This window comes from Labeo rohita, chromosome 4, assembly GCF_022985175.1.
Source record: "Labeo rohita strain BAU-BD-2019 chromosome 4, IGBB_LRoh.1.0, whole genome shotgun sequence".
NCBI lineage: Eukaryota > Metazoa > Chordata > Actinopteri > Cypriniformes > Cyprinidae > Labeo > Labeo rohita.
In genome coordinates this window covers 26,050,553-26,075,118 of record NC_066872.1, presented here as the reverse complement: position 1 = coordinate 26,075,118, position 24,566 = coordinate 26,050,553, and the positions used below count along the sequence as shown (strand labels likewise).

General features: G+C 37.8%; 1 protein-coding gene across 2 annotated transcripts in view; it reads right to left on the bottom strand.

Moving 5' to 3' along the window:
• Window positions 1–7,284: 7,284 nt before the first annotated feature.
• Window positions 7,285–24,566, bottom strand: part of cpm (carboxypeptidase M) — a 46,088-nt gene continuing 28,806 nt past the window's right edge. For both annotated transcript variants that reach the window (XM_051107471.1, XM_051107470.1), the window contains exons 5-9: window positions 13,270–13,457; window positions 12,956–13,126; window positions 12,613–12,765; window positions 9,153–9,301; window positions 7,285–8,031 (exon numbers count right to left, since the gene is read on the bottom strand). In XM_051107471.1, coding sequence (XP_050963428.1) covers window positions 7,789–8,031; window positions 9,153–9,301; window positions 12,613–12,765; window positions 12,956–13,126; window positions 13,270–13,457 — 904 coding nt within the window. In that variant the 3' untranslated portion in view covers window positions 7,285–7,788. The remainder of the gene's footprint in view (window positions 8,032–9,152; window positions 9,302–12,612; window positions 12,766–12,955; window positions 13,127–13,269; window positions 13,458–24,566) is intronic.

Below are 24,566 nucleotides of genomic sequence, written 5' to 3'. Positions count from 1 at the left end.
CTGCTCTTGGGGGGGCTACCGTCCTGAGTTGAACCCCAACTCCAATATAACACAAGTGTATTGGGTAACGAGGGTGTTCAAGACTGCTATCAAACATATTATGAAAGGTTTGTTGGAGGTTCTTAATTTTGATTTGTCTATTTCTTGTAAAAGGGTAATGAACTTTTATTATTATTATTATTATTAGTAGTAGTAGTAGTAGTAGTAGTAGTATGGTGGTGGTGGTGGTGATTATAAGAGGGTACCCAAACTAGGTCCCAGAGGGCCGGTGTCCTGCAGAGTTTAGCTCTAACTCCAACCAGCTAGTCAAGGTCTTATTAGGCATGCTAGAAAGTTTTTGGCAGGTGTGTTGAGTAAGCCAAGTTGTATGTACAGTTTGCAGGACACTGTTGTAAAAGAAGTGTTGTAAATGGCTAAAGTCATATTCTGAGAAAATATTTAATGCTTATAATATCAATAACTTGACTTGACAATGTGGACTGTATAAAGACAGACATTTACAAATTAGTCAGTGTGCAGTCTGAGTAATTCTGAGGTTTTATGATTATTTTTGTTGTAGGTCTGGCTTTGTTTGTATGCATGCGTATAAGAAATATAAATGTTAATTGTAAAGAGGTTTTTGAGGGTTCCTGCATCTGTAGGAGCATAGTAAACTGTGTCACTTATCTTTGAGTAGTGCTTATTGTTATGTTTGATATGCTGTATATTTCACATAATATACGAATGAACGAGTCTCGCTGTTGCGGTCTGGTTGTCGACAGATGGGCATCAGCACGTTTCCTCCTCATTTGTACCGAAGGGATCAGACTTGGCACAGACTCAGAACAATGGTGAGTTTAAGAGAATTAGTAAATGAATAAATGAATGAATGACATGATTTGAGTAGAAATAATTATATTATTTTAAAATAAAGAGTGCAGATGAGCACAGATGTTGGATGCATGTCTTAGCTGTTATTATTTTTAATGGGAAACGGTTATTCAGAAAGGTTTGGTGGGAAAGATTTGCGGTTTTGCATTGCAGTGTTTTGAAGTGTGTACGGAAGGCTCGTTCACCATTTTAGTTGTGCAACAAAAGGAAAAAAAAACAACAAAATAAAAATGTGAAAATCGTCATACCAACTACGTTTGTGTGTCGTAAATGCACGTAGATATGTAAAAAATAAAGATGCACCTCTAAAAGTCAATGCTGACATACTGCTAAAACTTGGGTCCAGAAAGTTTGGTTTCATTGCAGCTTAAATTGAATTCTTTCAGAATGTATGTGTATTTATTTTAGCACTCATTTTATTTTATTTTATTTATTTTTTTTTTATTTGTTTGTTTGTTGGTTTGTTTGTTTGTTTGTTTTTTTTGTTTGTTGGTTGGTTGGTTGGTTAGTTGGTTAAGAGGTTCATTGGGCAAAGCGGGTCTGATATTAAGACCATGCTTGTTTAGTGTTCTTCTAGTGTGCAGTGAAATGCTTTTCCATGCTTGAATTGGTTGATCTCTTAAGATTTTGGCTGTATATTGAGGATATTTGTCAGCTGCTCTGATTAAACATTTTATTTGTGTTGATAAAGTCTGGTCCTGTGTGGTGTTTTACAGAAATGTTTAGACAGTCAATGAAAAGAAAAATAAAGCAGAAAATGTACTATTTTGTTTGGGTCATTTGCTGCTCAGAGCATGGGCTACATTTGTTTATAACACAATTGTATTATAAAGTTTGCAAAGGTTTAATTGTATTTAATGTATTTAATGGTCATTTTTTATTGTGTTGCGTATTGTATAGCATACTAATAAGTAAGCAGCAATGTGCAGAATAGGGGTTGAAAAAGATACTTTAATGTTTATTTAATAAAATAGTACAAGTGTAAAATATTGTATGATATGTTAGCATGACATAATCAGTATTTATATTTGAAGAAATTTGTATCTATACAAACGTAGCGAACATGTAGATTAATAGTCATTTTACGGTAGTATTAAAGTCGTGCTTTAGTAGAGCAAAAGTAGATGAATTTGCAATGTGATTAAAGCGATGTATTGTAATGAATCACATTACACACTTGCTAATGTTATTTTTGTATTTTGTAGGTGTGACGTAGATATGTTTGGCCTCCAGCAGCAGAAGAGATGCGGCATACAAAAGGAGAACCACACGGTACGGTAGCGTACGTACACGTCCATTTGTTTGAAACCGCGGAGCCGGTAAGCATCGCAGCGCAGTTTTAAAAGCCGTGCGGGATAAAATGGTTTTTAACCTGCGAACACATTTAAGAAATGTGTATTTGTACCTGTAGATTTGTCTGTATTGTTGAAATATAATGCAAAAAGCTTTTATCAGGTAGGTGAAACGTCGCGTCGGGAGACAATGTAAGTTGAAATAGAAGTAGCAGTAATATTATTGTAATATTACATAATATAATATTAATGTAGCATTGCTTTCCAAATGTTTTCCTAAGGCATAGAGAGCACTGGTTTGGGATCAAGAAGATTAGTAATGTTTTGTATTTTTGTATTTAATAGAAAAAAGTCAGTTTTGCAGAGTTGTTTAAAAAGAAACAAAGCAAAAAAGTAATTAGTGAAAACTGGTTTTCTGTTGTAATATACTGTAAAATGTAATTTGCTTCAGTGATGCAAAACAGAATTTTGATCACTTGTCAGCGTTGAGTGTGACACGATCGTTCAGAAATCATTTTGATATGTTGATTTATTATCAGTTTGGAAACAGTCGTGCTGCTAAATAGATTTTTTGTGATAGTTTATTGAGGGTTTGCTGTAATAAAATGTACTATAAACAATGTATTTATTTGAAGTAGACATATTTTGCAACAATGTAAGGGTTTACTATCACTTTGAATAAATGTAAGAAATCCTTGCTGAATCAAAGTATGAATTAAAACGAGTTTCCCAGTCTCCAAAAAGATATGAACATTGCCGATAGATCAGCATATTAGAATGATTTTTGAAGGATGACGTGACACTGAAGTTTGGAGTAAAGATGCTGAAACTTGTAGGTTTGCATTAGAAAATATTTGGAAGTATTATCATATAATACGATTGTTAAATTGCAATGAGATTTGACAATATGCAGTCTTGATTACCAAAAGAGACTTCCTTAAATAATGGTAAATGTTATCGATCCCAGAGTTTTGAACGGCAGTGTACATTTGGAACAAGTATGTTGATATTGGGAAAACAGCAGTATTGTTGTTTGTTTGATCGGTAGTTATGCGATGTAAATGATATTGTAGTATATAGGCGGTTATAGGCAGTCAGCATGATTTTTGTCACATTCCGAGGGGGTTTGTTTACGACAATGACTCGATAGCTGCACATTTGTTGCTTATTTGGGCCAAAAACAAAATTGTGAAATGTGAAATTAGCAGCGTTTATGTTGTCAGCAAATTTCAGTATACGCGGTGTCAATTGGGAGCGTATAATGGTTTTAATTGTTAATTATACGCGTATACAGTATTTAGCAAAAGTGGTAGGCCTTTAGTATTTAGTCGTATGTTTTGCTGTAGCGTCGGTAGTAGATATCGGTTTCCATTTTCAAAAATGTGCTTTTGCCATTACAGTTTGTTTCAACTGCTTACACACATTATCAAAACTTTGGCTCTTTTTTTCAAAACTTTACACACAAATCTAAGAATTGCACACACAAAATGTAAAATGTGTCAAATCTCTTGCAAAATGAAGCACTGCATTCAAAATATCACAAACTCCTCTCAAAAGCAAAAATTTGTTTAACGTTGGAAACACCTTTGCCATAATATTCTGTTTTTGGATATATCCTATACACACATTTATTCAAAACCTAAAACTCTTCTTTCATGAGCTTCCATGTATATTTCTGTACAAGATTGAAAGTAACTGGTAGAGAGATGTTGAAAAATATGGTATACCAAACTGTTATTATTATTATTATTATTATTATTATTATTATTATTATTATTTTACTGTAAGCATTTGTGGTTGTGAATACAGTATTACACAGTATGAAAGAAAATAAATATTCTACCAGTGAAAAGTTTTTAAACAGTAAGATTTTTAATGTTTTTTTTTAAAGAAGTCTCTTCTGCTCACCAAGCCTGCGTTTCTTTGATCCAAAATACAGCAACAATAGCGAACTTTTGAATTAGTGTTACTATTTAAAAGAACTGTGTGACAAGTTTATATTTTAAAATGTAATTTATTGCTGTGATTTCAAAGCTGAATTTTTAGCATCATTACTGCAGTGACATGATCCTTCAGAAATCATTGTAATATTGAGATTTGCTGCTCAGAAAAAAAAAACAAAACATTTATTATTATTGTTATTATTATTTTGTTGAAAACAGCTGAGTAGATTTTTTTTTTTTCAGGTTTCTTTGATGAATAGAAAGTTCAGAAGAGCAGCATTTATATAGAAATTTTTCTATTCAAAGAATCCTGAAAAAAGTTACTTAACTGCTTTAAATATTAATGATGATGATAATAATAATAATAATAATAATGATAATAAATGTTTCTTGAACAGCAAATCAGCATATAAGAAAGATTTCTGAAGGATCAGGTGACACTGAAGACTGGAGTATTGATGCTGTAAATTCAAAAGCTTTTTGTCTATATCACAATATATTACATATTTACAATATATTCACATAGAAAACAGTTATTTAAAATAGTTTAAATATTTGACAATATGCATTGCATAATTCCTAATTTTGAAAAAGGTGATTATTCCAAGGCCTATTCTAAAGCCATGATCGGTTGGTGTTAAGTAAAGCAATGAGTGTTTGCACAAGTGAGGTGTTAGTGTGAGGCACTGATGAATTAGTGTGGCATTTTGATTGGTTGTGTTTGAAATAGAAAATCAAGATACTTCCTTTTAGATTCTTGTGTGTTACATAAAAAATTGTGTTGTGTTTTGCAAAAAGTGTTTTATGAAGTCAAAGGCCAAGAATTAGTGTATTTGGTGTGTGGTTTGGTGGTGTTTGAGTGTCAGGTTTTAGAAACTGTGTGACAAGTAAAGATTTTGTGTGTAAGCAGTTGGAAAAAACTGTAATTGTACGAACTCATTTTTTTTTATTTATTTATTTATTTTTTTAAATGCATAGGGAGCGTGACGACAGCTGGTGTTCTACGCAGAGATCCGATCTTGCCATTACGCGGTGCGTTTGGAACGGAGAACTGAAGATGCTTAGTGTAGCAGAAAAACACCGCACAAGCGTACCCAGAATAAAAGTGTTTTAAATGCGAAGGGCAGTCACACAAAATGTGAAATTGATGTAGTGTTCTTCTTAGCATTTTGAGTACCTAAAACCTTTGACTCTATTGTAGCTTTGTAGGAAGGTTTCTTTTAGCGTCTCAGGTATGTTTGTCACAGTAGTAGATTTAGTGTCAATTTTGTCGCGATCGTCGATATAAACGCGGACGGACCGGACGGCGACGAGATCTCTGCGTGGAGAATACCAGCTCTCATCAGACTCCTCGTGCGTACCTAAAATGCGATCGGTTTATTACAAATAACGGAAAAGAATGTTTGAAATGTGAACAGATATGTATTTCTTATTTATGTATTTATTTATGTAAAAGTTAAAGAAAGAATTTTTGATGACTCTGACATGTTGAAAATGAAAGCGCTCTTGTTCAGCGTGCGTATCAGTAGCACAACGATTGGAACAACGTGTTAAAATCAGGGTTAGAATAAGCACGTAGTCGTAATAATAATTTGGACGGTGCCTTTCAGTAGATCTGGAACCGGGGAGCGGCGTCTGAAAGTTTGCCCGAGGTCCTTTCTGGTAATGTGCGGAAAGGTTTTGAGTCATTTCAAATGATAAATGAGCAAATGATCCCAGCTGTTGTACATATTTGAAATGTGTTACACATCACATTTGAAGCTAACTTTGAAGTTTGTCTTCGATTTTTACAGCAAAAAGGTTGGAACTCACCGCTGGGGACATACCGTTAAGCAAAATTGCACGTATAATGGAATGAAAGTGTTAAAACGCAAACAACATTAGCGCGAGTGGCACCTTTTCCTGAGAAAGTTCCAGAATTGTGCAACTGTGTGCGTAAAGTTGAAATAGCTAGTTAACATATTGTAGTGATGATTTCCTTTGTCTAACCTATTGCCAAAAATTGGATTTCCCTTTATGTAACATTTAGGTGTATACAGTCATTTAACAGAAATAATACAGTCATCCTTTGTTTGACAAGCTGACTACAGGGTTTGTTAGGACTTGAACTAAATGTTTTTAAAACGGTAACAGTCAGTGCTTTTTGCGGTTGGACAAGCAAAAAGCACTGACTTTATTAAAAATCAGCATTCGTTACTGGCCACGCGTTGCAAAGATTTGCGCGTTTAAAAAAGTGGTTATCCCGAATAGCAAAAGAAGAGGAAAGCAAGTTTGTAGGTCCAATTTGATGAGAAAAAGTAATTTGCAGTGATTACTATTGTTGAAGTAATTCCCTGGAGGTTATTAACGAGATAGTGAGGTAGCTTTTGTGGTGTATATGTTGTTATACTAAGGAATGTTTTTGTTACTGCTTTAAGTGCAGTAGAAAAGGCAAACGTTTTCTAATTTAGTTGGATTAAATTGGACCAAAAAATACGGTGATCCTGGAGCACCAAAAAAGTGTTAAGTAGCATGTGTGTATTTGTAGCAGTAGCTGACGATATGGGTGAAAATGGCAAAAATGAGTAAAGTAATTCGATGATATGCATTTGATTAATAATATGCGTTGCTAAGAATGTGATTTTGGTAGTTTTAAAGGTGAAGTTTTAAAAACAAACCAACGCAACTGTATTTAAATTGTTTGTGCTGTTAGATTCCAGATTATGAAGCAGTTATATCTGGGCCTAAATCCTAAAGGAAATAAAAGCTTCTTGAGCTTTGTGATGTTGTGTAAATGGCAGTTTAAAAAAAATAGACAGTTATGGCCAGGTAAAATGTATTAATGTAATGAGTGAAGCGTTGGGCATTACCCACATGTGTACGTACTTGTTCATAAGAGGTTTTAATAAAACGGATAAAGGTTATCTCGATTGGCGCTATAACAGCAAGGTGTTGATCGAGCGCTCGCCATTCATGTCGCAACCGGTCTTCCGCCTCCATTACATTGCTGTAGTAGACATGTTTTTGTGCGAATCAGCTGATAATGAAAAGGTGTCATCCTGAGAGCAGCATAGATTTGAAAAGCCTTAAGCATTTTTTCTGAGTAATAAGTTTAACGAGGCGGAACACGGTAGAACCGGCTTTACAGGAGGGCGCGTTTGAAACACGCGTACACCACTTGAGAAAAAGGAGACGGGAGATCCTGTGTTTGACGTGTTTATTGAAGGCACTGTCAGTCTTTAACACAAGACCGAGCGAGGTAGAAAGAGCACCGGGTTTCATTTGGCTTCATTTTAACATGTTACACAGCTCCAAAGAGACAATTAGGTGAAGAGGAATTAGCTTGTCATAGCATGTGCAATTACTGAAAGGATAAAGCAAATGAGTAAAAAGTAGCAAGTTTGTCCAACAAGTACAATTTGTACATGTGGGTTCATAGACACAGCCTTCAAGTTGTATAATCTTCATTCATCAGTATAATAGTACATTTCAGTATTGATTACGGAATAATGAGATGGCATGAAGGCATACGGAAAAATTAGATGGATTTTAGTTGGAAACAATGGGAAAAAACAGTTTTTGTGTATGGTGGGTTGTGGGCAGTCCATGTCAAAAAATGTGATAATCACAGGTATGTGATTTGTGTAAAGGGGTGACAAAAGTGTGCAAGAGAAGCAAAAATGAGTTTGTCCTTAAGTGCTCCCTCAGTCCAACAGTCTTTGGAGGAGTAATAAGGTAAGCATAGTGAACACACCAGGCAGCAGGGTGTCACTGCCGCTCTCTGAGTGTTCCAGAGCCGGGGTGGAGCAGGAAGGAGGCGGCGGCACGAACGCTGAGCCGTAGTCGCTCTTTTGCAGGCAAAAGTTACACTCGAGGGCAGAGAAGGCAGCCGGACCGTACGGCACTCGAACAGCCTGGTGGACAGTCTTGTGTCCTGGATATGTGACCTTGAGAGAGAATGGAACATGGCTCAATGGACCTCAAGCTTTTATGAAATGCATATAATAGATGAGAAGCACAAGTTGCGTGTGGCTGTATGTTCATGCAACTGTTGTGAACCGGTATAGGTAAAAGACAGTGTTTCCATGTATTACAGTCAAGTAGTTGGAATGTATGTTTGTTGATGTCATGCAGTGTAAGTTTGTAATAATGTCTTTTCTAATAGCTAGTCTTTAAAAGATGTAGAAGGAGTGTCAGAAGTGTCTGCTTCAACAAAGACAGCATGACAATCATAGCAGCAGAGTAGATGCATGAAGAGTGCAAGTTTAATGAATGAAAGGATTAAGTTGTTGCACTAAAATATAACTCCATCCATCTATCCACTCCATCCATCCATCCATAACTCCATCCATCCATACATCCATCTATAACTCCATCCATCCATCCATCTATAACTCCATCCATCCATACATCCATCTATAACTCCATCCATCCATACATCCATCTATAACTCCATCCATCCATCACTCCATCCATCCATCCATCTATAACTCCATCCATCCATCACTCCATCCATCCATCACTCCATCCATCCATCCATCTATAACTCCATCTCATCCATCCCTCCATCCATCCATCACTCCATCCATCCATCCATAACTCCATCCATCCATCTATAACTCCATCCATCCATCCATCCATAACTCCATCCATCTATAACTCCATCCATCCATCCATCCATCTATAACTCCATCCATCCATCTATAACTCCATCCATCCATCCATCCATCCATCCATCCAACTCCATCCATCCATCCATCCATCCATAACTCCATCCATCCATACATCCATCCATAACTCCATCCATCCATCCATAACTCCATCCATCCATAACTCCATCCATCCATCCATCCATCCATCCATCTATCCATCCATCCATCCATCCATCCATCCATCCATCCATCCATCCATCCATCCATAACTCCATCCATCCATAACTCCATCCATAACTCAGGATGGATGGATGGAGTGATGGATGGATGGAGTTATAGATGGATGTATGGATGGATGGAGTTATGGATGGATGGAGTTATAGATGGATGGATGCTACAAGGGATGCTGATCATACTGTGATGGTGTAGTTGCCAGGCAGCAGCAGTCTGTAGTATTCCCCATTACGATCCGTCCTAAAAGGACAAAGGTTCCTTCTCCCCACCACCTCCACTACAGCATTTTGGACAGGCTTCCCATTGGAATCTGTCACTACTCCTTTCACCCCTGTGGGGAATTAAAAAAAAAATAATAATTATATATATATAATATATATATATATATATATATATATATATATATATATATATATATATATATATATATATATATACACATACATATACATATACACACACACACACACACACACACACACACACATACACATATACACACACACACAGCTTCACTGTAAACAATTCACTGATCTCTGAGAGCTATTAAATCGCTTTAGCCGAGGTGTGGTAACCGGTGTCGCCTTCAAATCCTGCCGTTTGCTTGCGGATGGATTACGAGGATGGTTGTCTCAATGCTGGGTGTGGACGGTGCTTTTGTCCCCGTGACTCAGCTGCGGGACTATCCCGTCGCTAAAGGTCAGGGATGGTACGGTGTCGGTTTATGCAACTCGCTTGTTACTGTAACAGGATCTTCTTATTGTGCCTTGATTTTTAATCAAACGCTATAGCAAACAGTTTTCTGCAAATGGACCACACTTCAAATTTGTTAGCTGCTGGACACACAAATTCACATGACCCAGGCCCATTACACATGGCACTGCCTACCTTTAAAGCAAAAATAAGGTGGATAATTAAGGGTAAACAAATTAAACAGCTCACATCATGCTTTGTTTGTTTTTTCTCCCCCTTTCCTCAACTTCTTTAAATCACTCATAGGGCACTAGGATTAATACAACAACTACTACTACAACAACTACTACTACTACATCATTACTACCACCACATCATTACTACCTTACATTTTCATTTTACTACCACCACTACTACTACCACCACCACATCATTACTACCTTACATTTTCATTTTACTACTACCACTACTACTACTACTACCACCACCACTACTACATCATTACTACCACCACCACATCATTACTACCTTACATTTTCATTTTACTACCACCACTACTACTACTACCACCACTACTACCACCACCACATCATTACTACCTTACATTTTCATTTTACTACTACCACTACTACTACTACTACTACTACTACTACCACTACCACTACCACCACTACTACCACTACCACCACTACTACCACCACATCATTACTACCACCACATCATTACTACCACCACATCATTACTACCTTACATTTTCATTTTAGTAACTATTTAGTAATGTTATATGCTCTAATTTCAATTTATATTACATTATAAAACTACATATACCAACATTCATTTTCCAAACAAAACTACAATACAGTGCAGCTTCAAAGTGTCAACCCCTCTGAATCTTCCGTTGTTATGCGTAAATGCAACCAAAAAGATCATCAGATTTTCCACTCCTAAAAATTCACAAACACAATCCAATTAAGCAAATGACTCCAAGTTATATACTTTCAAATTTATTTACTCTGCCAAATTATCCAATATCTGTGACTGGCTAAACTTTGTAAATCTCTACAATTAGCAGTTCATTCCAACTTCAAATTAATTAATCCACAGGTGTTTTTGATCAATGTAATGCCTGTTACGTGTTCGTATGTGCCCCTTTTTATTTCAACGACAGGGATGTATCAAAGTCTGATCGTGTTTGTTCAAGTCAATCGTGCTGTGAACAAAGGACCTCGGCAAAAACTGTTGCTTGTCAACCTGGAAAACCTTACAAAAACATCTTACAAACACTTTACGCTCCACAAATCCACAAAAGAACGCTCCGCAACGATGGCGTGCGTGGCAGAGATGCCGCAAAAACGACGTTGCTGCCCGTCTGCGGTTTGCTAAAGATCGTGGTTAAGCCGGAGATTGGACAAATGTTTGGTGGATGACGACGCTATGGAAAACGCTGCATTCCGGAATAAATCCCCAAAGTTTTTAATGAGAAACCTGGCGATTATAGCGCAACGCTGCGTCTGCTTCGGGACGGCTTGCCGTCAATGATGGAACAATGACTTCTCCGTTATAACAATTTATAAAGAACAACCTCACAACCGAGAACTCGATCTGGAGAGAAAATGGATCGCGCAGAAAGACGATTACCCCCAGCGCACAAGTCAAACCGTCAAATAATGGTTTGAGAACAACTAAATTAAAGTCTTGACCTTAATCCTATTGAAATGTTGCAAAAACAGCTGAAGCAAGCAGCTCGTAGGAGGAAACCCACCAACGTCACATACTTCAAGTACTTTTGAACTGAGAAATGGCCTAAACTTCCTTCAAGCTGTTGCACAGCACAAAACTAATATTTATCTGCAGATACTGCTGAAAAATGACACTACATCACATACTGAAAGCAAAGATTACACTTTTGCCACTCAGATACTGGATCGTTTCTCTCAATAAACAATCTAATTTCTTTGACTGATTTGTCCTTGACAACTTTAAGGCCTTTAAGATGCTTTTTTTTTTTTTTTAAAAATCTGATGATCTTTTACCTCAAAATTATGCTGAAATATTGCATATTCACCAACATTCAAGTAGCTATGTACGTGTGACCCTGCACCACAAAACCTGTCATAGGGGTCCATTTTCCTAACAATTTATTGATATCAGAAATGTCAAGTAATACACTTTCCATCAATTAACTTTGTTAGGACAGGACAGTATTTGTCTGAGATAAAAGATAATAGAAAAATAAAATTATAATAAACATCTTTAACATTGGCCAAATTAACTTCTTAATGCTAATTAATAATATTTTTTAAATTTATTGACTTCCGATAATATGCTTCGCGTGATTATTAATGCTGCTACGATCGCATTTACCGTTGCGCTACTACATTTACTTCCCTTAAAGGATTACTTCACGCAAAAATTACAATTCCGTAAAACCCCACGTGCCGTTCCAAACCCGTAAAGACCTTCGAAATACGCAAACGTTCTTGAGCGTTGAACATTGTTCACATAGTCCATGTGACATCAATGCTTCAACCGTCATTTTATTAAGCTACACTAATACTTTTGCATACAAACCAAAAATAAAACTAACAACTATATTCAACTAATTTTCTCTTTACAGTCCTCCGTCGTCAAAACAACCGCAGCACGAGCGTGCGCGGTGACGCGGTGTAAACGGTGTTCTACGATGGCAGCGTAAATGTGCGGGGTCAGAAAAATCACATTTCATCTAAATTATTTCTTAGTTTGTGTTACAAAGATGAACAAACATTTTACGGGCCTTGACACGAGGGTCAATTGATGACAATTTGCAGTTCTGGGTAAACTATCCCTGACGGGAATCTTTCCTCGCTTCGTTCAAAAGTGCCTTGTAAGCGCAGATTACTTGCAAAAACACTCATAGTCGAAAACTCACAGATACGCTTTTGAGCCCGTTTGCTTTTGTTGACCTACCTAGGTGTACTTGTTGCATGTAAGCCAGTAACGCGGGTTTGTTGGCCTCCCACAGGCCGGGAAGCTGAGCCTCTGGAGGGAACTTGCAGCAAGAGATTTCCAGGGTCAGCTCTAAACACTGTGCCCACACGTAATTATAATCTTGCATTCCCCCTACGAAAACAACAAATCAAAATATCAGTTGCTACAAATGCAACAAATCATCTCAATGTCTTAAAAGGTCACATTACATGGACTGTAATTTACTGTTACTTTCAAAAAACAATTCTGGACAATTACATCTTGTTTGCAGGCAAGCTGTCAAGAACAATCATTAAACAGATTCTGGTTACAATCCTTCTACCTGGTAGAGGATACCAGTAATATCCGTTTGTGATGCCGTGGGTGAAGTCCTGCGAGTCGGAACAGCTGTTGCTGTTGTGCATTTCGCTGTGGCTGTAGGAGTAGGTCTTCGCCAGGTGGATAAACACGTCGTCGTCGGGAGAGATGCTCTGGCCTCCCTGCAGCTCGCCTCCTGAAACAAAGTTAATCGCGTTCCCGTGATGGACTGATAATTCTGACCATGACTGTATCTCTAAAACTGACCGTTCAAAACAAAAAAAACAAACAAACAAACAAAAAAAAAAAGGGTAAAGCTACTGCTATGGCTTCGCTCACCTCCGTTGCTGTTGTCGTAAGGATAGCTGGCCACCACTGCCCCTCCGTGGAGATTGGCGGAGAGGACGAAACTTTCCGTCTTTAGCCAGTCCATCACGGCCCTGACCTCCTTCTCCCTTTCCCGATCGGTGTTGCTCTCAAAGGCGTCGGGAAAATTGCGATTCAGGTCTACTCCGTTCTTATTGTACCTGCGGGGACAAACCGGTCGCTCGCACAAAATAGCCTTAAAAATTTACTTCTCACAATTATGAGACAATATCACCTTGGTTCTGCCTCCTACCCGTAAAAACAATATTTTAGCACTGTGCGCACAAATTACACACTTCGCTTAACCTTTTCCCACATTTTCAAGCTGCGCTATTACGCTTTTTTTTTTTATATGCTTTGTACCATTTAAGTATAAAGTCAGCTAACAAAGATTTGTTGCTAGACAACTGTAAATACAGTGTCATGCACCTTTTTACTCTTTTATGTTGCGGTCTTATCTTATACTGCTTTACATTTTTGGCCCCAGCATCAGTCTACGCTCCATACGCCATAATGGCAAAGCAAAAAAAATACACGTCCACGTCAATAAATCGTTACATTATATATTAGCTACATGGCAAGTGTTACAGAAAAGGGTATGAATACTTATTTGGTTAAGGAACATCCATATCGCTTGTACGTTACTACGCTTTGAATGGCATTACCCTGTGTCAAATTCAATTGAATGGGTATAATTTGGAAACAAACACACACCCCTCAATTACACGGAAAAATGCACAGACCACCAAAAAACAAGCCCTGGTGTCAAAAGTACTGCCTGTAGGACTCAGAGAGAACTGCATCAAGCCACAGATCTAGGGAACAGCTCAAGACAACAAAAAAAATAAAGAAATGCTGCATTTAAGGTTCACAGAGGCATGTACACTCCATCATCCTTACATGGAACTTTTAAATGGCTAGGAGTCTTCCTACAGCTGGCCTCCTGGCCAAACTGAGCAGTCGTTACTGAACGGCCTTGGACGGAGGAATGGTGATCAGGATGGACATTCTACTTCAACTCCATTATCTTATACAATGGGAGATACTTGGAAAAGACATTTTATCACTGTAAACACTCCACTGATCTTGCCTTCATGGCCACACTCAATCATCTCTTCGGTGAAAACACACAAAAAAAAACCCACTTGGGGAGAAAAAAAAAAAAAAAAAAAAAAAAAAAGCCCAACATAAAACGCTCACAGACTATGAAAAACACAAATCTCTTCCAATGAACCTCCGTTCCAGGCGTCGTGTATGGAAGAAAACGGATGCTGGTCGTCACCTGCACGGTACTGCCCTGACGGTAAAGTGCCGTGGGAGCGGCCTCGTGCCGAAAGGGTGTTCTTCAAAGGTAGGAACTGAGGGACTCGTCACAGTGGAAGGAAAGCTCTACGTGGCTAAATACAGAGATGGCCTCCGTGAAAAATACAGTCCAGGGCATTCAGAACCTCACACTGGGCAGAGTCTACACTTCGACTCCGTCCAACGTTTCTGTGCAGATCTCTAAACGTCTGCCAGCTGCTGTCCAATGTGACAAAGCTTTAGAGGTCAGGACAACAATGGCAGAAAATTGCCAAACAGCCATGTGCAAAGCTTGTTGCATAATACTCAAAGACTTAAGGTTGGAAAGATGCTTCAACAACTATCCACTTAAGTGGATCCATATTTTTGAAAAGCACATTTGACTTTTCCTTCTTAATACATTTGCAAAGTTGTCTCAAATCCCTTTTCCCCCCTTAACTAATTAAGCAGTTGATCAATAGGCAGCAACAACTATACATGCACACGCTTTCCTCACAAGCCACTGCATTTGCCCTAAATAAAGCACACAATTGAAGACGACCGTCATAGCTTAATCGCCTTTCACGTTCTCACGCAGGAGAGGGTTTCACTTTCTTTAGCACGTACCTGAGAGCGCAATGCAGTGACTAATGTGTCACTGCTCCTTTCACGCATCATGTTATGCAAAATCTAAGGCAATCTCAAACTCATTAAACTGCTTGTTAGCACGACCGCACAGATCCTGTTATGACATTTTTAATGCTGATTTAAGTGTCAAAGGTGTTACACTGACTGGAAATTACCTAAACGTTTCACAAATTACCATGTGAGGGATGGAGAGAGTGGTGAGCTTAGTAAGTGACGGCCATTCAATTCGCTCAAGTGGCCTGCTCGGTCAAAACAATTAGTCTAAACTACAGTCATCAACAAGGAACAAACCACACACGGCTTAGGACCACAAATCCAAAACAGTCCCGCCCTTCTCCCGGACCCTCACAATTTTAAAAAAATACTTCTTAATAAACATCCCAAAAACAGTTTGGTGACGCTGACTTTAAGTACCCTGTTACGTAAATGTTTCTACTGTGCGTTCGAAATCATGTGATTCTTTATTGACTCGAGCAGTAGATCCGACCTCGTCGTTTGCAGCCTCAAACTGTGCTGACACCAAAATCTTTAAGGATAAACAACATCAAAAAGCTAACTAGCAAACTAACAGGCCGGTGACGGCCGTTCGCGTTAGCTCGCGCTGACAGGCCTAAATTCGTGCGGGCGGATTACTGTGTTTGCCGTGATGCGTCGGGCGGAGCGATCCTTCCTAATCCCGGACACGGAGCGCTGACTCTACTCTGTGCAGAAGTGCTTCCCTCAGGGATTCCTATCTGCTTACTGTTGCAACGCTTTGAAGTGTTTTAAAACGGCCTCTCTCAGTCAACAAATACAGCAGAGCTAAACCAACACGTCTGGATGCTGAAATATCTATATTGCTACATAACATTTTATACACACACACACACACACACATATATATAAACCTAAACAAAGTATTTATACAAAAAAAGAATCTTTGTTTTACTTTCATTCTTAATTGTACACTTTTTACAACTTTATGCTCAAGGCTTCATTTATTTGATCAAAAACAGAAAATTAATAACTTTTTTTTTTTTTTTTTTTTTTAAAGTGAAGCTGATTTTTTTTAATGCAGCCATTACTTTAGTATTCAGTGTCACTTGATCTTTCAGAAATCATTCTAATATGGTGATTTCATTTTACATTTCTAATTGTAAAAAAAAAAAAAAAAAATTTTTTTTTTTTTTTTTTTTTTTTTTTTTACAACAAATGAAAATAAATTTAAACCACACATATCTATCATTCTAAGGAGGCAAGGGAGGCAGTTCCTCCTAAAAATATATGACAAAAAAAAATTAAATAAAAAAATAAAAACATAGTACAATACTATGTTTACTATAAAGTAAACACTTAAATTAGCATAAGCTTTTTTTTTTTTTTTTTTTTAAATTTAAATAAATCAGCTTGGTCAAATTTAACATTAAACTCTAAGTCCGTGACCAATATTTACCAAGCTTTAACTACCGATAATCTGAAAATTTGAAATACTTTAACAAAAAAAAAAAAAAAAATTCCACACATGAACATAAGTTCAGAAAATAAATATATTGTTTAAATTACTGCCTTTATAAAATTTAACTATGAAAACATGACTGGGACACACACAAAGTTTTGAAATATTTATCCTCTCCCCAAATTTGTCACTACCAAAACACAGTAATATACAATTTAATAAGGTTTATATTGACCTATTAAGATTTTGCAGATTTTTTTTTTTTTTTTTTTTAACAATTTTATTAAAATGTTTTCAGAATTAAATCAATAACAATTATAATTAACATTTCAAGTGTGATTTATGAAATTTGTTGTATTTTCTAAAAAAAAGCTAAAAGTTGATCATATGGATTTCCACATTATTCACACAATAGTGTGAATATACATTGAACCAAACACCATCATAACATCTTAATTCATTACACATTTTTCACACAGACACACAAAAACAAATGTTTTGGTCTCCACTGCACATTTACAGTAGCAACCGTCACATTATAGAATTGTAACTCGCATACTAAAACGTATTGCATTACTGTACTAAAATTGTTTATTTACCCCAAATAAACGATTGCGTGTTCCCTTTTGACATTAACGAAACTATGAGATTCCAGTCGTAACAGTTACAGCAGTGATATTTCTTGGGAAAAATTTGTTTTCACTCCCAAAACTTAAAATCTTTTCATCGTGACTGTTTCAATAGTGACAATATACAAACATATATAAATATATCAATCAAAGTAAAAATATTTGTTAAAAAAAAAAAAAAAAAAAAAAAAAACCCACAACAACAAGTATATTTTCAGACATTTAAACTTAGGGTTCGGAACAGCCACCTTCGAACTGCAAGTACCCAGTAAATGATGATTTTAAGCATAACCATATTTTTACTATTATTGTGGGTTTCAATAGATAATAAAAGGATCTTAGTAATCATCTAAGAATCCTCAAATGCTTTTAAAATGTGTTTTTTTTTTGGTTGTGGGACAGCAGTTTACACCAATTCTATAGATTGGCCCATATGTGTGTGCGCGCACATATTACATATATAAAAAAAAAAAAAAAAAAAAATAAAACAATTTTTTATATATATATATATATATATATATATATATATATATATATATATATATATATATATATATATATATATATATATATATATTTATGTGCGACCCTGAAACACAAAACTACTCTTAAGTAGCTCAGAAATATTTGTACATTGTATGGGTAAAAATTTGTACAAATGTACAAATTTTGTACATTTCCTACCCTAAATATCAAAACTTCGTTTCTGATTAGTAATATGTATTGCTAAAAAATTCATTTGGACAACATTAAAGGCAGTTTTTGCACCCTCAGATTGTTAAGCTACAGATCTCAACCAAATGCTGTCCTATCCCAGCAAGTCATACATCAATTCAAAGCGTATTTCAGCTGATCTATACATCTCACTTTCAAAACATTGACCCTTATGACTGGTTTTGTGGTCCACATGGTCACATGTAAAAAAGTAAAAAATAAAAACAAAAAAAAAATAAAACGAATAAAACAAATACATGGAGATAATTGTGAAAAACAGACACTCAAATTAAGCAGCACACAAGGTCATAGTCTAATGCAGATCAGAAGCCAAAAAACAATAGACAAAAACAAACAAGCAGGTTTACTTGTTTTGGTTGGGTTTTGTACAGAGGTTATGCGGTTCAATCATCAAGTCTCCCTGGGTGGTCGACGTCAAATAGCATATATAAAACCAGACCAGGCGTAATAAACAGGATGTGTGTGTGTGTGTGCACCACATTTCACTGGCGTTCAAAAGCAGTTGTTTCTTCCTGCTTTCACAATACAAAAAAAAAAAAAAAAAAAAAAAAAAAAGGAGTCTTTAAAAGCTGGACTGCATTCTCATCCACAATAGCTGTTGTAGTTTAATGCCAGAGATGAGCTTGTTTATGCCAGGCTCTCTCACAAATATAGCAGCTCTTTAACTTGTTTGAAAGCTTTTTGAAAAATCATTAAGCGCCCCATAAATCTCATCGGATTCTCTTGTGTCTGGCTCGGATTGTGCTTGGATCGTTTTCCTTCGCTGATTGCCAGCCTCGTTCGGACACCTGATTCCTTTCTTAAGGCCCTCCAAACCAAATCGCTGCAGACGCTTAAGCTGATCGATGTGGCGTGAAACAGATTCGCTCGTAAAAATGGTTGATTAACAGCTTTCGCCTCTATAAACTATTTGTCTGAAAGAGCTCTTGAGGTTTCCATTAGTGGTGAGCTGTTAGTTTGATGGGGCAGAACGGATCGCTGCGGGCCTTCGCCCTTGTCTGATGCTCTCCCTGACCGATGTTTGCAGTTTCCCTAATACGAGCTCGGGATTTTGTTAGGGTAGCTGATCCCGGGTCGGTTTAAAAAGACGCGTCGCTCCGTCTCAGATATATAGAGTGACAAGGAGGTAACCCGGTACGGTTTACTTTCTTTCCGCCTCTGTTTATATGCAATGACAGCTTGGAGTTGATTTATGTTTTCAGGATGACTTTCTATATCGGTGCAACTTCGCACACGTCCCTTGCCACACGGTTACGTTCTTAAGCGTGTACACGTGCGACCGTAAAATCTTAGTCGGCCTGCGCTCGAGGCCAGTCGGTACTATTTGGAGGAGTATCGGGGCGTCACGGGGCGTCTGGATGTGCGAGTGCCATTAATCTCTGAGTGAAAGGCATTTAATAGCATTTATGTTGCACTTTGTGGCTGTGGAGTGATCGGTGCGAAATGGAAAGATTTCTGCCACGTTTCGCTGATGCTTAAAGGAATAGCTTATTTACAAAACTCTGTCATTGTTTATTCAATCTCATGTTGTTCCAAATTTGCAATGGAACCTAACCAAAAAAAAAAAAAAAAAAAAAAAAAAAAAAAAAAAAAAAAAAAAAAACACAACAACGCAGAATGCACAAGCCACTCTTTTGGTACACAGTAAGTGAAGTCAAAGGGAACGGTCTACTCCAAATATGACAAAAAGATGCCATAAAATTATCTAGATCATCTATACAACTCGAATTTGGTACTCAAGCAATTAACATGAAACTTTGCACTTAAAGCAGCAAAAAAAAAAAAAAAAAAAAAACCTAGGAAAGGAGGGGTTTAGAGAGACTGAAACTTTGAACTGCTTTAAACGAATCCTTTGAGAATCACTGCAAAATGAGCTGCTATTAAATGCACATTTTGAGAAAAAAAGCATTTTTTTGACCTAGCATGCTCCCAAAACATATTAGGAACTTTAACAATAGCATAATAGAGGCACTTTAATACTATATGCAGGACACGTATGTATCCTGCAGGATTTATCAAGTAGTAATCAACTATCCCGTTGCAAACACAGCCAGATTTCCCAAATTAACACTTCACCCCACCCTTCAGAGCACGAGGTTGACATGTCACTCTAACAAAAGCAAATGTTTTCAAAACACCGCAGAGCCACGTTGTTTACAATGTTCAGGAAGTCCACCTAGGAACGGCTTATAATTATCCCTGTTCCTTCAAATGAGGCAGAAATCACTGCACGTTGCACGGAGGGAAAAAACCCTCCGTGTATGGTGTGTGAGAGATGCACAAGATGGATATATGGAATCAAGATGTACTGGCTGTACTTCATATACATTCCGCTGCAGACTGTCAAACTCGGCCCAAGGGAGAAAAAAGAAGAAAATCCTGCAGTCCAGCTGTGCTTTCGGCATCAAATTATAGTACTCTCTCTGAAACCTCAGACGAGTTTGATTTGCGCCAGTGACAAACTGACCGTTCGAATGAGTGTTCGCGTCTTTCCGCAGTGAGAAAAAACGAGGAACGCCGGGCCAAGACATCTGTGGATCTTTTGATCGCCCTAAACGACTAAAACCTCAAAAGTTGTCTTTTCTTAAATCGGAAGGTCAAATTATTGCCGTATTGGACCCAAATCTGACAACCGAGTGGATGTCATTAGCTACCGAATATAGTCGCGGCACAAGAGCGTCTGAAAATAGACGTACTGATTCGTTCATTTGGGAAATGGTCTGTTTCCGGTCAATCAGTCCTTTGAGAACAATATTTCCTCTCACTCTAAAGAATGACATCATCATGTTGCTAATTACGGTCTGTAACTCATATCCGCAAAGAACTATCTTAACTTTCACATAGACTAATAATAGATTATCCAAGCAGTCTACTGTATAAGATGCCAAGGACGATTTTATTTAGTAAACTATTTAACAGTGGCTATATATAAACACGTCCTTTCTTTAGTCCTTTCTAAAGTTGGTTTTCTGTTTTTAACACTGCTAAAGAAATGGTACTTCGGGACCAGATCAGCACATTACAACACTTTATGAAAGATCAAGTGAGACTGAATGAATGACTTCGCCTCCGCTGGAATAAATCTAATTGTTTTATTTACAGACTTGGCCCACAAACAAATTAAAGGCATGGGTTTACGAGAAATACGAGATGAAGAGGTGCTACGTCAGAGTAGGAAAAAGTCTTACGCAAGATGTGACTTCATACACAAGGAGTATGATTTAAATGCAAATACATACAAAAAAAAAAAAAAAAAAAAAAAAAGTGATACAGCTGTTTGATAAAATAAGCAAACCTGAAAACTTGGCACAGGCTTCCTAAGTTTAAACATTTGAATGCATGGCTAAAGTTCATTTCTAATGACAGTACACAAACTGTGAATTCCGTTTACAGAATATCTTCTAATTAAATATTACTGCATTGCCAAGCATTTTTCAGATGGCTCAAAAAGGAGGAAAGGAACTGCAAGTCCTGTTTTTCAGTCTGGTTAATGCCTTTGGACCAATTCATCATTCTTTCCTGAGAAAAGTTTGAGTTCTTTAAATAACAGATCTGGTAAAATTTTACTTTCAATATTTACATTTTCACAAAACAACATCCAGTTTTACTACATCATGGCAAATATTGGAATTTGGAACCATGGTGCAGCATCTCTCCCTTGGTCTTTACTATGGCAATGAAGCTCATAATCAGAGCCAGAGAGTAGGGGAATGACTACATTTTGTTCAGCGGTTACCACTGACACACGCTTCCATGGATGATTTGAAAGAGTTCGCTTCCAGAATAAACATTTTGTAATTTAACCAAAAAAAACAAAAAACAAACAAAAAAAAAAAAAACACAAAAAAACAAACCCATGTCATCCAAAATGTTCATGTCTTTCTATCTTCAGTCGAAAGTTAAGGATAAGTTAAGGAGGAGTTGATGGTACAAATTGCGGTTTTAATGCAGCTTCAAAGTCTACTAAACCTTAGCCGAGGAATAAGGGTTCTGTCTAGTGAAACAATTGGTCATTTTGTATGCGACTTTTCCAACGTGATTACGTAATGCGTGAAGACAAGCATGTGTGTCGCAGAGCTAGTGCAATCTGTGGTTAAAAGTATTTTTTTTTTCTTAAGAAAATGACAGATCTTTATGATAGATAAGACCCTTATTCCTTGGCTGGGACCCTTTGAAGATGCACTGAAAGTGCAATTTGGACCTTCAAACTGTTGGCCACCATTGAAGTCCATTATATGGACAAAATTCCTGGAATGTTTTCCACAAAGAAAGAAAGACATGAACATCTTGGATAACATGGGGGTGAGTAAAATTACCAGGAAATTCATTCTGGAAGTTACCTTCCTCTTTAACAACAGTCCCCTGAACCAAAACACTACAAAAGCTTCATTAAAACACCACATGGGCAAGGATGAAAATCAAGCTCAGTAAATGTACATGCGCAAAAATCATATCAATTGCTGCCAAGAAAACTCAAGCTGCGGAGTTTACAGTTTGGCGTACTGCCAAGACTCGTGTGTCCTTAAACAGTGCATGATATTTCCATCAGCAAAGTGGAAAAGCTGGAAAGGGCGACGAGTGCACAGGTCAAACTGTGGCTCGGACTTCCACGGTGTTTCAGCGCTGCGGGACCGTATGGGAATGGCAAACTGGAAATGCCCATTACAAATGTGAGGAAAGAATTCAAATGTACTAAGGGAAAGGTGGTTATGACCCTCACTGACTCTGAAGACTTTGTTATTCAAGCAGCAGCCTTGGTAGCAAAGAGAAAGTGGAATACAAATTAATACAACTGCACAGTGCACAACGCAAGGTCAGCTTTTCATTTCAGTCAAGTCCAGAATGGGAGAGCTTGCGTCCCGAAAGCTAATCGATGGTACGAGGCAACGTCGAGGCAGGAGATGAAGCAGGAAGATGCAGAGGATGCATTTCAATGTTCAAGCAGGGTCACGACTAACTGGGTGAACCTAGAAAAGAGAAAACTCGGCTGGTGTGAAGACTGGGAAATGGAGGGACCTTGGCTGAGCGTTCTCATCATCTCCTACCCACACCTCAGAACCTGAATCAGCAGTTGGACAACCACCCGCTTGTTCCCAATGTCAAGCACCTGCAACACTGAGACGCATATCATCAGGATGAGCTATAAACTTAGCTCAAGGCCATTATACGTAGTGGCGTAAACAAGTTCTAAACCGGCTGGTGTCGGTCTTGGAACAGAAGCGAACTACCACAAATGTTTCTCCACAAACATCAGTAGGACTGAGGACACACATTTCATACCAGCAGGCCAACCTCAAATACACTATATGACGACAAAAGGCGCAAGTCTGCAGAACTGGAGAATGAATGTGAACTTGGAGCACAAAAAAAAACAAAAACAAAAAAAAAAAAAACTGGCGTTTCCCCCAGATATTGTGATTACAATGGCCCGCAATGGTCAAGCTGCCATATTTCAAGGACCTTACAACATCACAGCATTTGAGAGAAAATATTTGAAGTATTCTGAACTGTTAATCAAAACCATGCAAAATGGCTGAGCTTTTTCACAAGTACCTGACCTGAAACTTGGTAAAACAAAAATCTGACATGGCATTGTGACCTCTATAAGTAACCATATTCAGAACTGCAATCAGAAAGGTTTATTTGCTTGCGCTTCACTCCGTTTCTCACGTGAAAAGTCATAGGTTAAGACGGTGGCAGCGGCTGACGGGTTGTGTTGTTTGTTTCAGTTGGTTGAGAGCGGTGGTTCCTGCAGTGCTGCCAAACCTCACAGGAAGCTCATACCGAAACCCACGGCAATAAGAGCGAACCGCAGCGCGTAAAAATACCATCGTCATCATCGTCGGTGTGCGCAGCTGTGCGGCTGCTGCTGTAGCGTGCTTGCTCGCTTTCGCTCTCGCTCAATCTCCTTCTCTCTGAGCTTGCCCGCCATATCATCAAATCCAGATTAGATCTGTTTCCAATTGCGCCCCATCTGAGCGGGAGTGCTTATGTGGTCTCAGGCTGCAGGAGCGGGACGGTTTGCATTCAAGGATGTGGCTTCTACGGTATTAGATGAGGCCTGGTGTGTCTCCAAAGTTTTGGGGCTTACAGAGTCGGACGCATGACTGAACTTCCTTGCAAAACCTAGCGACTTGCCTCGCCGTCTACTGCCTATGCAGGCAGCTACCTTTTAAATGTGCATTTACACTTACAGCGGTTTAATAGTGGCAAGTTGCCAAGTCACTGTGCTGTCAGCTGGCAGTGGTTCTAACTGGACTTCACTCTGTGACTGCACTTTTGCATAACCCAGAGCTAAAATTGGTCACTAACAGCCTCTGTGGCTCAAGGATCGGTATATAACAATGTAACATTTACCAAAGTTCATACGACTCGGTTGCGTTTGCGCCTGGCGGAAATCTTGAGCGATTAAAGTTATAAAGCAAATTATAATGATTGAATTTATGCATTACTTATGTGCTACACAAGTGATGAATTGAAACATTCCAACTCAGAAAAATAAATAAGAGTATTTTTAAAGTTAGAACAGCTTGTCACGGGTG